Source organism: Dendrobates tinctorius, unplaced genomic scaffold (assembly GCF_039654945.1).
Source record: "Dendrobates tinctorius isolate UK_male_01 unplaced genomic scaffold, ASM3965494v1 ptg000175l, whole genome shotgun sequence".
In the NCBI taxonomy this organism is placed as follows: Eukaryota; Metazoa; Chordata; class Amphibia; order Anura; family Dendrobatidae; genus Dendrobates; species Dendrobates tinctorius.
This window is the reverse complement of record NW_027361842.1, coordinates 9,807,357-9,824,541: the sequence shown is the minus strand read 5'-3', so window position 1 is coordinate 9,824,541 and position 17,185 is coordinate 9,807,357. Positions and strand designations below refer to the sequence as shown.

General features: G+C 44.8%; 1 protein-coding gene across 1 annotated transcript; it reads left to right on the top strand.

Moving 5' to 3' along the window:
- The first annotated feature begins 10,055 nt into the window (after positions 1-10,055).
- LOC141054177 (uncharacterized) lies at positions 10,056-14,935 on the top strand. Its single transcript, XM_073551400.1, has 6 exons — positions 10,056-10,452; positions 11,597-11,738; positions 12,115-12,424; positions 12,552-12,647; positions 12,730-12,886; positions 13,193-14,935. Exons 1-6 carry the CDS (start codon positions 10,056-10,058, stop codon positions 13,294-13,296), a joined length of 1,206 nt encoding a protein of 401 aa, XP_073407501.1. The 3' UTR covers positions 13,297-14,935.
- The last annotated feature ends 2,250 nt before the right edge of the window (positions 14,936-17,185 follow it).

Sequence of the window (17,185 nt, the reverse complement as noted above, 5' to 3'; positions counted from 1 at the left end):
TTTGCTGCACTGAAGGTAAAGGGGCTGAATAATATTGCACGCCCCACTTTTCAGTTTTTGAATTTTCACAAAAATAACCAATAAATGTCGTTCAGCTTCACAATTGTGTCCCGCTTGTTGATTATTCACCAAAAATTTACATTTGGTATCTTTATGTTTGAAGCATGATATGTGGGAAAAGGTTGAAAAGCTCCAGGAGGCCGAATACTTTCGCAATGCACTGTATTGCCCTACTACCCAGGCACAATACTCTTATAGCCCTACTACCTAGGAACAGCACTCTTATAGCCCTTCTACGCAGGGACAGATCTCTTCTTGCCCTACTACCCAGGGATAGCACTCTTATAGCCTTAATATCCATAGACAGCACTCTTAAGCCCTATTACCCAGGGACAGCTCTCTTAGCTCTACTACCCAGGGACAGCCATCTTAGCTCTACTACCCTGGGACAGCTGTCTTAGCTCTACTACCCTGGGACAGCTGTCTTAGCTCTACTACCCAGGGACAGCACTCAGCCATATTTCACAGAGGCAACGCTCTAAGACCTAATACCAAGGTACAGCTCTTTTATAGCCCTACTACCCAGGGACAGCTGTCTAATAGCCCTACTAACCATAGATAGCTAGGAAAATCCCAGTATGTAGCCGGCGCTACATATAGATTTCTGAGGGATTTCTTTTGTAGTAGCAACTGTCAATAGTGATAAAATTACATATTTAGATATCTCTCAAAGACAATAAGATTGTTACAAAAACATTTTTTTAAAAAGTGGATAGCAACGGTTACTCAGATTTCAGAAGTGCACATTATACCAAATGGAAAATAAATATTCCACACAGCTAATTTCGACAGATAAGAAAAAACTGCAGTAAAGCTTTGGACTATACTGCACAGTCTGAAATCCTTAAAAAGAGATTTTTGGATGAAAAATATCCACAGAAACTAATACATTTTGAAAGACTCAAATGTGGGCGGTATCCAAAGGCGGATAAACAGGAATAAACCTGTTTAGAAACGCTGTTTTTGTCGCTGATAATAGCAGTTTTCAGAGTAATGGCGGTTTTAATTAAAATCCTTAAAAAAACTACACTGGTAGTAATAGTATTACTCCATAAAAAAAAAAAAAAACACTGTGCAGACTGTGTTAAATAAACCTTCCTCCTAATAAGGCCGGGGTCACACTAACCGGCGCAAAATACGGTCCGTAGTTTACGGGCGCAATACGGATGAATGACCCCTAAATAGTGCTCCGTATGTCATCCGTAAGTAAGGTGCGGTCGCGTATTTTGCGCATGTGAGCATCCGTACGTAATCCGTATGGCATCCGTATGCAATCCGTATGGCGAGATTTTCTCGCAGCCTTGCAAAATGGACATTTAACAGTTTTGAGGCCTGCTAACTATTTAAATCATTAGCCTGCACTCTATTTATTGGCTCAGGAACAGGTGGCAGCCTCCATTCTGTCCATTTGTCACCTTGCCTTCACTAGGTGTGTTGGTGTTGTATGTGCAACATGGCAAACACTCTGACTTTCAACACAACTGAGCAGGTTCTCTTCAACTGGCTTTTGTCACGCCGCTTTGGTCAACTATACCCAGTGATAGTGGATCCGCGGAGGAGGAGACGCATGTGGGTACATCCACTTTTGAGGCAACGACTCACAAGAGTTAATTTTCACCGCCTCTATTCTTCTCTGCGGGAGCATCCTGTCAAATTCTACCAATACTGTCGCATGAGCCTTGCAACATTTGATCGACTCTTGTAGACAGTGCGCCCTGGGATAACCTTTCAGGATACAAGGATACGCAAAGCTATATCTGCAGAGGAGCGACTTCTACTCACAATACGGTATGTACTACACAACCATATTCTCTATGTTCATGATGTGTTGGGCAAGTTTGAATTTTTGCCTTCTTGGAGTATGTTTTAGGCCCTCATCTTAGTCCACATATGTTTCAACTTACAGACCCAAATGTTATGTGGAATATGTACTGAATATCACTTACTCATTGTGCAAAGCAAGATGTGTGTGTTATTTGCTCTGAAATCTTACCAAGTTTGGTATGTTTGGACCTGTTTGTTTTGTAAATGTGTGCATTTGACAATCATCCTTTTCTGTTGTTCTTCAACTTCCTGGCCATTGGCCTGTCTTATGCTGCCCTCCACCATGAGTTTCGGATTGGAAGATCAACCATATCTGGCATAGTCAGGTCAACATGTATTGAAATATGGACAAGACTATATCAAGTCGCCATGCCCGAGGCCAGGATGGAAGATTGTTTGAGGATATCAAGGGACTTTGAGGAAGAATGCCAGTTTCCAAATTGTATTGGGGCCCTTGATGGCAAACATATCCGGGTGCGTAAGCCGCCGAACTCTGGCTCCCAATTCTTCAATTATAAACAATACTTTTCTGTTGTATTGTTGGCTGTGGCCGACCCTCAATACAAGTTTATAATTGTTGACATTGGGGCCTATGGAAGGACGGGAGACACTAGAGTCTTCAATACTTCCGTTATGACTCGGCGGCTATGCACCAACCAGTTGGATCTACCATCACCACGCCAGCTACCAGGCTCCACTCAAGAATCTGTCCCTTATGTCCTTGTGGCAGATGAGGCCTTTCAGTTAACACGCAATGTCATGAGGCCATATCCCGGCGCAACCTTCACCACAGGCGCAGGATATTTAACTTGCGCCTATCACGTGCCCGGCGACTGGTGGAGTGTTCCTTTGGCATTCTTTGTGCCAAATGGTGGGTACTCCAGTCTGCCATTCAGCTGAGTGAACAAAATGTTATTGAAGTAGGGAAAGCCTGTGTGGTTCTTCATAACTTCACCAGGATACATGATTGTTCCTCCTCTGCTGGTGTTGTGCATAGGCCGGACAATGTGCGTAAGGTGAGACCACCTATCAACCATCAACGTAGACCGATCTCTGGCCTCAAAGTGCGTGATCATTTCACTAATTACTTTATGGCACCTCAGGGGGAACCTTCCTGGAAAAGAGCATGCTGGATCTATGTTGGCAATGTTGGTTTGATGTGTGTCAAAATATATAGATTTCTACCCCTTCTGAATCTATGACTGTTGAATTGATTTGGTAAGCGTATTTTGATAGGGGTTTGGACAATTAAGACAGAGACGTAAAGTGTAGTTGCCAAGTTTTTACTTTTGCCTTTTTTTTGTTTTTTTTTTTAGTTTGTAAGGCAAACATATTCTTGCCCTATGAAAAACTTGGGCAATGGCCCAAATTGGCCTTTTGGCATATTTCAACATTGTTGATAAAACAAAATTACAAACATATCCTACAACATACAGAGTGCAATAACAACATTGCAACTTTACACATTTGTAATCCAAAGTAAAAAAGAGGAGTTATCCATCATCAAAATGAGCTACACAAGATAATACTAACATTTATTCTGAAGGTTTTCAAATCATATTAATAAGCCACCATAACAGGCAAGGCTACCTAACGCGTTTCTGACACATATTACATGTCTGTAATAAACACAATATTTCACCGCACTATACTGGGAAAGTCAAAGGATCAAATTAGAAGACTGACTTGATAATACATAGAGAGAGCGTGATGGTCTTGAGGCTGTTTGCCTTGATTTTGGAATATAGTTAGCTGGCCTAAATTTGACTAAGTGAATATGGACAGCACGCCTTTTCTATGCATTATCAAGTGAGTACTCTATTTTGATCCTTTGACTTTGCCAGTATAGCGCCGTGAAATATTGTATTTTTAACAGACATGTAATATGTCTCAGAAACGCATAAGGTAGCCTTGCCTGTCATGGTGTCTTAATCATATGATTTGAAAACCGTCATAAGAAATGTTAGTATTATCTGTTTTAGCTCATTTTGATGATGGAGAAAACCTCTTTTTTACTTTGGCTTGGGATTTTGACCACCAGTTCAAACACACTGGACATCTCCTCCCATCAGACCGCTTAAGATCACTCATGTACAGTATGGGTTTACTAATTCCATGTTTTTAGCCACTTATAAATTGTGGAATGTTGGGGAAGGAGAAGGCGGAGGAGCAGCCTGTGGTTGCTGCTGACTACTTTGAGCAACATCGCCCCGTGTGGGTGCATACTGTTGACCATGCTGTTGGTACTGACCTTCCTTCTGTGCTTGTTGGGAGTAGTGGCCATAGTAATACTGCTGAGGGGCATCTTGTTGTGGCGGGTAGGCCCGTGTCTCATACCCACCAATATAGCCATGTCGTCCCCAACCAGGTTGGGACCAGCCTCCAACACTGGGTGGGAAAAAGTGGCCATATTAGTAGGGTTGGCTAGAGCCAGAAATCTGTTGCTGCTGTTGGGAAGGTTGGGTAGGGGGAGGAAGGGGGTGAGGTGTAGGCCAGGGCCGGACTGGGACTAAAATTCAGCCCTGGCATTTGAAGTTACACAGGCCCACTAGTCACATTGTGACTATATAATATTTTTGTACAGTTGTAGGTTACAAGCAGTGAGAGGAGATTAACACGACTATATAACATGTAGTCACAGCTGTGTCCAGTATTTCAGCTCAGTCCTATTTATTGCTTTTAGGTACAGTACTCCTCCCAAAGCTCTGTCCCCTTTTGTACACACGGTGACAGAATTCCTGGCAGAACTGCTATCCATTGGGCAACCAGACCCCCTGGTCACAGCCACCCCTATCATACCTCCCAACTTTTGAGGAAGGGTAAGAGGGACAAAGACTGCGGCGCGCGCAGCAAATTTTAGGCCACGCCCGGCCACACCCATTCCGCAACTAGTCACACCCATGTCCACGCCTAATCGCACCCATTTAGCACTGCTGATCACACTGACTTGTACTGAGGGCACAGTGGCTGGCATTATGGGCACACTGACTGGCACTAAGGAAGAGAGAAAACAGAGAGAGAGAGAGAAAAAAGAAAAAAGAGAAAGAAAGAAAGAAAGAAAGAAAGAAAGAGGGGAAAAAAGAAAGAAAGAACAGAGAGAGACAGTGAAAGAACAGAGAGAGAAAGAAAGAGGGGAAAGAAAGAACAGAGAGAGACAGAGAAAGAATAGAGAGAGAAAGAAGTAAAGAAAAGAAAGAAAGAACAGAAAGAACAGAAAGAAAGAAAGAAAGAGAGGAAAGAAAAAGAAAGAAAGAGGGGAAAGAAAGAACAGAGAGAGAGAGAAAGAAAAAAGATTAGAGAGAGAAAGAAAGAACAGAGAGAGAGAAAGAAAATGAGGGAAAGAGAACAGAGAATGAGAAAGAACAGAGAAAGAAAGAAAAAGAGAGGAAGAAATAAAGAAAGATTCTATAAAGATACTATAGCAGCCCGGCTCCCATTGTAGTGCCCACCTGAGCCTCCCGATGCAGGACATATCATGATCTGCTCACATGGCCGGCATCCCCGATTTCAAGGCGATCCTGCTGTCTGCGCTGTCGGAGGAGGACACGGTGATGGATCTGAAGCATTCCTGGTTCTGTTACAATCTCCTCCAGAAATTATCTCATTTCCGGTCAGCTTCAAGCACATCACTTCAGGTGGAACAACACGTGTGTGTTTTAAAATACTCCTCGGGGCTCCGCCGTGTACTCCTGTGTCCGTGGGAAAAGCCCGCTTTGTATGCTTCGTACACACTTGGCTCCGCTCCGTACATCCCGTACACATATGGCTCCGCTCCGTATACCCCAAACACACGCGGCTCCGCTCCGTACACCAAGTACACACGCGGCTCCGCTCTGTACACCTCATACACACGCGGCTCCGCTCCGTACACCTCGTACACACGGCTCCGCTCCGTACACCTCGTACTCACGCGGCTCCGCTCCTTACACCTCGTACTCACGCGGCTCCGCTCCGTACACCTCGCACACACGGCTCCGCTCCGTACACCTTGTGCATGCGGCTCCGCTCCATACACCTCGTGCACGCGGCTCTGTTCCGTACACCTCGTACACACGGCTCTGTTCCGTACACCTTGTACACACACGGCTCCGCTCCATATACCTCGTACACACACGGCTCCGCTCCATACACCTCGTACACACACGGCTCTGCTCCGTACACCTCGTACACGCGGCTCTGTTCCGTACACCTCGTACACGCGGCTCTGCTCCGTACACCTCGTACACGCGGCTCTGTTCCGTACACCTCGTGCACGCGGCTCTGTTCCGTACACCTCATACGCATACGGCTCTGCTCCGTACACCTCGTACACGCGGCTCCGCTCCATACACTTCGTGCATGCGGCTCCGCTCCATACATATCGTGCACGCGGCTCCGCTCCATACACCTCGTGCACGCGGCACCGCTTCATACACTTCGTGCACGCGGCTCTGTTCCGTACACCTCATACACACTCTGCTCCGCTCCGTACACCTCGTACACGCGGCTCTGTTCCGTACACCTCGTGCACGCGGCTCTGTTCCATACACCTCATACGCACACGGCTCTGCTCCGTACACCTCGTACACGCGGCTCCGCTCCGTACACCTCGTACACGCGGCTCTGCTCCGTACACCTCGTACACGCGGCTCCGCTCCGTACACCTCGTACACACACGGCTCCGCTCCGTACACCTCGTACACACACGGCTCCGCTCAGTACACCCCATACACATACAGCCCTGCTACATCTACCCTGTAAACCCCTCCTGACCGCACACATACTTATCTCATCCAGCACCATGACAACAGCCAACAGCACAGCAGAGTCTTGCAGACACCAAGAGGCAAGGCTGTGCGCACAGGACCTGTGATGAGGTCACAGGAGGGGCGGAGTCAGGGGGTCACATGATTAGGGGTCTGGACAAAGGCTTCTGATCATGTGACCCCCTGACTCCTCCCCTCCTGTGACCTCATCACAGGTCCTGCGAACAGAGAAGGCAAGCGACACTGTGAGTGGCTGCGGGGGCGGGGGGTCTCATGCTACGGCGAGGATGGGGTGTGTGGGGGGAGGCGTGGTGGCTTATCTCCCTGCAGTGCGGGAGGAACTTGGAAACTATCACCGGGCCGGCGGCTGTGGCTGCAGCCGCTGGCAAGCGGCCAGATGATCGGGCGCTGCCGCCCGCGGCCCACATGACAGCGGCCCAGCGGGAAAATGCCCGGTTGGTTATATTGCCAATCCGGGCCTGGTGTAGGCCCACGTATTAGAGGATGTTCAGACCCTGCTTGAGCAAGCATCTGTGTGGGTGGTCTCATGCGCTTTAGATTTCTGGGGGAAAGCTGCCACCTCTCCAGATATTCGAAAAGCTCATATGGGGTATTGGGAGGGGTGCTTGCATCAAGCAGGATCTGACAACATCCCCTAATACGGAGCCTGACCTCACGGGAAAGGGCACGGAGATAATGGGTCAGGCTACGTGAGTAGGCCTCCTCCCCATCATCTGTAGTGACTCGAGATAAATAATTTAGGACCCCTGTGTCCACATTGGTCCTGCTCTCTTGAACAGCGACCTGGCGCCTTCTTCGGCCTCGCCGGGATGTAACAACAGCCTGTGGGGATCCCCGGATCTGGGCAGTTCGGCTGCTGCTCAAGTTGCCCTGCTCTTCCAGGATGGGTGATGGGGCAGCAGCAGACGGTCCTGGTGGTGTGCTTTGTTGGGCAGCCAATGGGTTCTCCTGTGATGACTCATCTTCACCCATGCTTCTTGTAGGGGGAGGAGATGGGCTAGCCACCTCATCCCCTACAGGATCAATTATGGGCTCTGTCTCTGAGCCCGTTCCTCGATCCGTAAGGTTGGATTGAGTTCTGTTATGAAGTAGAACAGAGGCAAAAATACATCAATATTTTTGGCCCTGTAAAGTATCGGTGTAATGTAGTGTGAGGTATGTACTTACGGTCTCAGATCCAGAATTGGGGCGAGGAAGGAGAGGCGGTCATAATACACATATTTGCGTTTCATGTAGCCCGCATCCCCACTCCTGGACCGCTGCTGACGTTCCCGGCAGTATTGGTCCCGGATGCTTCGCCAGCATTTCATCACATCTTCCACTGCAATGTGACAGGAAATAGTATCAATTTCACATATTTGATCGGTGACATTTGCAACCAGTAGTCTAGGCATGTGGCCTTCTGGGGTGTGCTTTGTAGCCAGGCTGGCATATCTAATTGGCCCATCCAGGCCAGATACACAGGGTTAGAATAGTTTATGTATCAAGTAACTACACTTAATAACTTGGTTGGCTAAGAGGATGAGGAGCTTGTGGCCTGGGCAAAATTATGGCAGTGTGAAACTATGTGTCACATCAACATCTACCCGCCCCCTGTTAGGGTTTTCAAGTAAATATATGGGACTTCAATGTGCAGACGTTTTGAACATCTGAGTTACCTGTTCTTGAGCCGTAACATCGGTCTCTGTACAGGATTATTATAGATACATGGGTTGCGCGTGGCTCTATAACATCCATTTTGTTAAGCGCCGCCCCCCTTTTTCATAGGTGCGCCGATGTACGATATATGCCCTTTCTTTACTTTGTTTTAAGGTTAATCATGGTATATACCTTGATTAGTGCTCAGCTATCATGCCTTATGTCGGTTGAAAAATGGCTTGGCCCACATTAAATGTGGATCTGCCCGATAGGACAATATCTGTCTTCATTGTTTTGATTAAACATTTTTTGGGGGGATCGCGCTTGCATGTGATTCACCAAATAGGTGTGGGTATCTGTTTTTCATTAAACTGCTGTCATAATCTCAAATGCTATTTCTCATAAACAACAAATCGAGTGCCCATTGGGATGCAGTGTGCATTCATGGGATTTATATTTCCCACAGGCTTTTGTTTGTGTATCATCTTGATACCCGTCCATCACGCTGGAACGATGTTTCCGCACTTATATGTTTGACACTATGCCCGCCCTCTCGTCATGGCCATTTGAGGGTCGAATCGCGCATGCGTGTGACTCGTCAATTATATGTAACGCTGATCCTTGATGGACGCTGATAGCGTTCACAAGGCTGTTTGTGGTTATCCGTCCGGCTGTATTGCGCAGGCGCGGGATATTTAATTCCCACGAGATTTCAACTTATACTCTATTGTGCTTTGGTTATTGCGCGATGGCGCCTGCGCAAGAGTTACTGGAAAGGCTGTGAGGTCATATCCGCCTTCATGATTCCTCCTGCACGCCGTCAGCCGCCACCTGGTATGGATCTATTTGTGATTTCTCTGATTTAAATAAGCGGCGCTCTGAGGCTGCATTAGCACTCACCTTGAGAAAGACACCAAGTGGTGTCGGAACACGTGGGTCCGTGTATCCCGCGGTGGCTGTTGGCACTATATACAGACGTTGGGGCGACCTTTGACTGGACTTACTGACTGGTGTGTCGTTGGGTGATGTATCTCATTCTTGTTTGGGGTCTCCAATTGCCATTTATTACTAGCTTCTTTTCTTTTTGGCAGCTTCAGTGACTTCCTGGGCTACTGACTTTATCCCATGGGGAGTTTTATTTATCATTTATGCTCTCTATATTAGTTATTTTCTATGCCTTGCAGGGCTTCTCTTAGGAAGTATTGAATGTTACTTTTTGGTATATGTTATACACTTTATATGTTAATACAGGACCTTATTGAATTGCCCAGTCATCTGTGATTCTTTTGTCCCCATTATATTGTCTGTACTATATGGTATGGTATTTTGAATGTTATTGACTCATATTGGTGCCTTTACATTTTCCAGCCAGCGGTTTACATTTTGATCAGATCATTTTAATTGTTTTTATGTGTGGTGTCTGTTGCTGCTTCTTTGCTGCTTTTTGTGTATTCTACAATAAAAAATATATTTTTATAAACAATTGGTATTTGGCGTGGTGATCCCACATTTATGCATAGTTCTTTTCTCTTGTTTACTTACTCAGTCTATTTTGCATGTGGTGATCCCTGCATGAGTATTTATCTGGTTGGTGCCCGCTTATCTGTTTTTTTAATCAGTTTGTTGTACTCATCTTTCATGAGGTTTCTTTAGAGTGGTGGCACATCCTGCTGTTATTCTATATATATTTTTCTGATGGATCTAAATGCCAGAGAGGCGGCTTAGCAGGAACAAGTCAGGGAAATCTTTGGTGGAGACGGTGAGGCCATGACCTCTAATACGGTTATTGATACGGGTTTCCAGAGTCTGTCTTCTGATTTGTTGGGTTTGCATAAGAAATTGACCAAGACTTGGTGGAACATCAAGAGCTTGGAAGAATATAAGAGACTAGGCCTTATCCTACGTGGACTTAGAGTCCAAATTTTCCCGGCTTGGGAAGTTGATCATGAGTTTAGATTGACGTGGGAAACTGGCCTGAAGAAATGCTCTTATATAATTATCGATATGTTGATTGAGCAAGATAAAGCCTTGCTGTCTAGGACTAAGGATGAGATTAGGGATAAGGAACTTAAACTTGATACCTTTGACAAAAAAACGTTGGTTGATCCATTCAGGAATCAACTCAAAGATATGGTTGATCGGTATGAGAAGGATATTATTAGAGGTAAAAAGAATAAATTCCAACGAGACAAACTCGACTCTGACAAACAACGGGTCTTTAAATGGACACATCAGGGCAACATGAGATACCGGGTACCAGTGACCACTAATAATGTCAGTAACGCTACCACTAATTTAGGTGCAACCACACAAAATAGTGATTTTTTATCTACCGACACAAGCGACAGATAAAACAGTCTAGAAGGGGGAGAAGGAAACCCAAGACAACGGACAAAAAGAAACAGGAACCCACGAGTTTGGTCTCCGAACTCGAGGAGGGAGACGAGACCCAACAACAGGAGACATTATTAGAGGCTATTTCCCACTCTAGTCCTCCATTGGATGAGGCGGGACTGCAGATAATCAATTTATCTTCATATGAACTATTAGAAATAGAAATCAAACTACTGTCTAAGGGTCTCTCTTTTTCACCCATGAATTGTTTGGACAAGTTCGAGCTCACGAAGGATTTATATCTTTTTTGTCGTCAATTGATGTTCAAAATGTTGTACCATCAACCCTCCCTTATTGAGGAATTACCTGAACAGGACAGACAAGTACTCCGTGACCTGTTAGATTTGTTAGCAGAAAATGAGGCTGGCACTGGGCGCAAGAGATTTACCGGTAGATTGCCATCTCAGGCTTCTCCGAATTTCTCTCTAGTCCCAACAATTCAGATATTTTTCGACAAGACATGTGGGGACATTAAGAGACTCAGGATTGATAAATTTCGCCATAATAATCTGAGTAGAGGGGAAAAACTGGCACTTAAGAGATTGCAAAACAATGATTCCTTCGAAATTAAGGAAGCTGACAAAGGTGGTAACATCGTTCTTTGGCCTAAAGATATGTATTGCCTGGAAGTCCACCGTCAGCTTGATAATGCTCAATACTATCTTATCTTACCCTCGGATCCGACCACTATCTTTAAGGGTCAGTTAGATAGATTACTCTCTAGGGTATTCCTGAGTGGTATTATCAACAAAAAGGAGCTTGATTTTCTTACTACAAATCACCCGGTTGTACCAACTTTTTATTTGTTACCGAAGGTACATAAATCGATTACTGAGCCTCCGGGCAGACCCATTGTTTCCGGGCTGGGGGGTTTATATGAGAAACCTTGTGCTTATCTCGACTTCTTTTTGCAGCCCATGGTCCAACGGTTGGAGTCCTTCGTCAGAGATACCACTCATCTGTTATTGCTTTTGAAGGATCTGGAAATCCCTGTTGGTACTATCTTGGTCACCCTGGATGTGGAGGCGTTATACACCAATATCAGTCACAATCTCGGTATGGAGGCCGTCTCTTATTTTTTAAATCAACACTCTACGGGTGACAGAGGTCACGATACATTTATTTTGGAGCTCCTAAAGTTTGTCCTTGAAAAAAACTATTTTGTTTTTGATAGGGCATACTTTAGGCAAGTCTCTGGGACAGGCATGGGGGCAAAATGTGCGCCCTCCTATGCCAACCTTTTTATGGGTTGGTGGGAGGAGACACACGTCTATCAACAAGACGGTTTCTCTAAATGGGTGTTTAAGTGGTACAGATATATAGACGATATTTTTATCATCTGGCTGGGATCTGAAACCCAGCTAATGGACTTTATATCAATGTTAAATGAGAATTGTTGGAACATCAGGCTTACTTGTACCTTCTCTTCCAGCTCGGTGGACTTTTTGGACCTCAGGATTGGAGTGTGTCAAAATCACATCATCACGACGTTGTTTCGTAAAACAACGGCAACTAACAATCTATTACACTTTGAGAGTTTTCATCCTGCACATTTACGCAAGGGGATTCCGAAAGGACAATTTATTCGAATCAGGAGAAATTGCAGTTGTACAGAAGACTTTATGAGGGAATCACGTCAACTCTCCAACAGATTCCGTGAGAGAGGTTATCCTAGGAGGATTGTATCTGGGGCCATCGAGTTCTCCAGGAATAGACCTAGGGAGGAATTCCTTAACCCTCGGGTAAGGGGAGTGCGAAATCGAGTCAGTCTTATCACGAGATTCCACAATCAGTGGTATGATGTTTATCAAATCCTTGGGAACAACTGGGGTATCTTGTTGAGTGACTCTAAGTTACGTCGTTTTATAGATGAACGCCCAAGTGGGGTGGCTAGAAGAGCGCAGAACCTCAAGGATATTCTGTCTAACAGCCATTTTAGACGTCCAATTACCAAGATTCGCACCGGTAATGATACTAGGGGTACTGCTCCATTTGTCCTCGAATTCTAACTAACAGATTACTGTCGGTGCTTTGTCTGCCCTCACAGATACAGCCGAAGGCGTATTTCAACTGCCGCTCTCGCAACATGGTCTACGCCCTGGTTTGCGGATGTAAGAAATTCTATGTGGGACAGACAACGCAAGAATTACGACGCAGGACACAGCAGCATCTCTCGAATATTATGACGGCAAGGGCCGACAGAGGTAAGGGGAAACCGCTCACTTCTGTGGCCACCCACTTTCTTGACAACCACGGTGGCTCCCCTGATTCCCTCAGGGTTTTGGGATTGGAGGGGGTCCGTGTCAATATTAGGGGGGGTAACATCTCAGAGGAGCTTCTCTGGCGGGAAGCAAGATGGATATACGATCTGGACTGTTTATCACCACGTGGTCTTAACGAGGAGCTGCTGTATAATGGCTTCTATAAAAAAAATATAGTTGGTGATACTGTATCTCACTTATTAACCTTTTTACCGCCTTTGTTGTTGTTTTTCCTCCCTTGGGGTATAGGTCCAGGATCTCCCTGTACATCAAAATTTGGGACCTCTCTCCGTTATTGTTTGCTCTTAGCCTCCTTCATTGGGTCGTCTTCTAGCAATACTCCCCTGCCATGATGCCGTAATTTATCGTGAGAAAAAAGAAGAAAAAACTATGAGGACTGGATTATTTTTGCTGCTGTTTTCTTTCATTTCTGGGATTTTTTAGCTTATGCTTATTTTTTTTATCTGTTAGGGTTTTCAAGTAAATATATGGGACTTCAATGTGCAGACGTTTTGAACATCTGAGTTACCTGTTCTTGAGCCGTAACATCGGTCTCTGTACAGGATTATTATAGATACATGGGTTGCGCGTGGCTCTATAACATCCATTTTGTTAAGCGCCGCCCCCCTTTTTCATAGGAGCGCCGATGTACGATATATGCCCTTTCTTTACTTTGTTTTAAGGTTAATCAGGGTATATACCTTGATTAGTGCTCAGCTATCATGCCTTATGTCGGTTGAAAAATGGCTTGGCCCACATTAAATGTGGATCTGCCCGATAGGACAATATCTGTCTTCATTGTTTTGATTAAACTTTTTTGGGGGGGATCGCGCTTGCATGTGATTCACCAAATAGGTGTGGGTATCTGTTTTTCATTAAACTGCTGTCATAATCTCAAATGCTATTTCTCATAAACAACAAATCGAGTGCCCATTGGGATGCAGTGTGCATTCATGGGATTTATATTTCCCACAGGCTTTTGTTTGTGTATCATCTTGATACCCGTCCATCATGCTGGAACGACGTTTCCGCACTTATATGTTTGACACTATGCCCGCCCTCTCGTCATGGCCATTTGAGGGTCGAATCGCGCATGCATGTGACTCGTCAATTATATGTAACGCTGATCCTTGATGGACGCTGATAGCGATCACAAGGCTGTTTGTGGTTATCCGTCCGGCTGTGTTGCGCAGGCGCGGGATATTTAATTCCCACGAGATTTCAACTTATACTCTATTGTGCTTTGGTTATCGCGCGATGGCGCCTGCGCAAGAGTTACTGGAAAGGCTGTGAGGTCATATCCGCCTTCATGATTCCTCCTGCACGCCGTCAGCCGCCACCTGGTATGGATCTATTTGTGATTTCTCTGATTTAAATAAGCGGCGCTCTGAGGCTGCATTAGCACTCACCTTGAGAAAGACACCAAGTGGTGTCGGAACGCGTGGGTACGTGTATCCCGCGGTGGCTGTTGGCACTATATACAGACGTTGGGGCGACCTTTGACTGGACTTACTGACTGGTGTGTCGTTGGGTGATGTATCTCATTCTTGTTTGGGGTCTCCAATTGCCATTTATTACTAGCTTCTTTTCTTTTTGGCAGCTTCAGTGACTTCCTGGGCTACTGACTTTATCCCATGGGGAGTTTTATTTATCATTTATGCTCTCTATATTAGTTATTTTCTATGCCTTGCAGGGCTTCTCTTAGGAAGTATTGAATGTTACTTTTTGGTATATGTTATACACTTTATATGTTGATACAGGACCTTATTGAATTGCCCAGTCATCTGTGATTCTTTTGTCCCCATTATATTGTCTGTACTATATGGTATGGTATTTTGAATGTTATTGACTCATATTGGTGCCTTTACATTTTCCAGCCAGCGGTTTACATTTTGATCAGATCATTTTAATTGTTTTTATGTGTGGTGTCTGTTGCTGCTTCTTTGTTGCTTTTTGTGTATTCTACAATAAAAAATATATTTTTATAAACAATTGGTATTTGGCGTGGTGATCCCACATTTATGCATAGTTCTTTTCTCTTGTTTACTTACTCAGTCTATTTTGCATGTGGTGATCCCTGCATGAGTATTTATCTGGTTGGTGCCCGCTTATCTGTTTTTTTAATCAAAATCTACCCGCCTCATGAGGCAAAAAGGAGGACAGGAAGGGGGGCAGAATCTGTAATCATTTTTGTTTGTGAGGTATTTTAAATAATTTTTGGGCCTTGTATTTACTCAGTTTCTGCTGCTCCTCACGTGGCCGATCACCAAAGTCATGGAACATCTGGCGACATATGCGCCTCCATGACGCCTCCTTTCTTGCGCGGTTGGCATAATTGGCATCCCTTTGGTCCCAAAGTTCTGGCCGCTCCTGCGCTAATACTATAAGCATCTCCACATTAAGGAAATATGGCACCATGACGCTGCTTTACTCCGTGGAGGCTGACTTCCTGGATGTCTGGAGCGCTTTTTGAGCTCATTTGCATGTCTAGGCTTCCTGATGATGGATTGGCCCATTTCCTGTCAGCAGCCAAAAGACCTGTGTATTTCTCGCATGTCACATGTGTGGTCCGTGTGTAATCCGTATTTTTTGCGCACCCATAGACTTGCATTGGCATATTACGGGCGTAGTACGCTGACAATCGCAGCATGCTGCGATTGGCACGGACAGTAGAATACGGACGAGAAATATACGGCTGTTGGGAGCAAACCCATAGAGAATCATTTGTCCGTGTGTAATGCGTGCTTTTAGAGCCTCTCACTTGTCCGTATTCCTCGCTAGTGTGACCGAGGCCTAACACCTCAGAAAAAATCAATATATGGCGGTCCCCTATCGGAGGCTCTTCATACAAGCCACAATAAAACACAATAATCAGCAAAAGTTGCCTGTACTGATGCAAAAAGCGGTATGGGTAAAGGTGACAATTAGCGCTCCAGCGCTTGTGGGTAAAATATTATAAAACTGCAGCCTATAGGGGGCTGAACAGAGTGACCACTGAGGTGAATTAAATAATCAGAGAGCGGTACCTGTACACCTGCAAATTCCTTACTACAGTGAACGATACAGGTGGAAATAACACTTATTGCTCCAGCATATGTAGGAATCAGTGAAGCAGCAGACTGTAAGCAGTTAAAACATAGTGCTCACAGTAATATAAAATATAGTCAGAGAGTGGTACCTTTGTAGATGCGGAGTCCTTGCTAAGATAGACAGTGGAGGTGAAGGATAAAGTTTTCTGCTCCAGCGGTTAAAACAAAGAAATACACACGGGTGTAAAAGGATATTAAGGGCTGCCCCGGCCGGTGGCCGGGAGCACGAGAGACCGCCGACGCCTGCTTCCAGGCTGGAGGCATTTTGACCAGTGGCTCTGTTCAGCCCCCTATAGGCTGCAGCTTTATAATATTTTACCCACAAGCGCTGGAGCGCTAATTGTCACCTTTACCCATACCGCTTTTTGCATCAGTACAGGCAACTTTTGCTGATTATTGTGTTTTATTGCGGCTTGTATGAAGAGCCTCCGATAGGGGACTGCCATATATTGATTTTTTCTGAGGTGTTATTAGGAGGAAGGTTTATTTAACACAGTCCGCACAGTGTTTTTTTTTAAGGAGTAATACTATTACTACCAGTGTAGTTTTTTAAGGATTTTAATTAAAACCGCCACTACTCTGAAAACTGCTATTATCAGCGACAAAAACAGCGTTTTTAAACAGGTTTATTCCTGTTTATCCGCCTTTGGATACCGCCCACGTTTGAGTCTTTCCAAGCGCACACTCACTTTACGGTTGATTACAAAAAAATTTTTTTTACACTTTTGTGACGGGTGTCTTAGTGTTTGCTGCTGGAACTAATAACTTACACAAGCGCCACTGAATCATTATTTATATTTACTAATACATTTTGCTTTTGGAAAAAATCTGAGTAAAACACAATGGGAATGTTTGGTGAATAATGAACAGGAACCCAAACAGGGGTGTGAAATTGTAGAGAAAAAAATTCTAAAAAACCCCCGAAAGAAATCAGTGTCGGTTTTAAGTTTAACTTCATCACAGGTTTTAATAAAGGAAATAAGCTCATGAAGAGTATTTTAAATAAACACTGGCATTTGCTATTAAAGGATTCTTTTTTAAAAAATATTCTACCAAATCAGCCTGGTATCACTTTTAGGAGGGGTTGCACATTTAAAAATCTAATAGCTCCCAATAATGTTCCCAGAAAAAATGGGGGTTCTGACCCTATGAG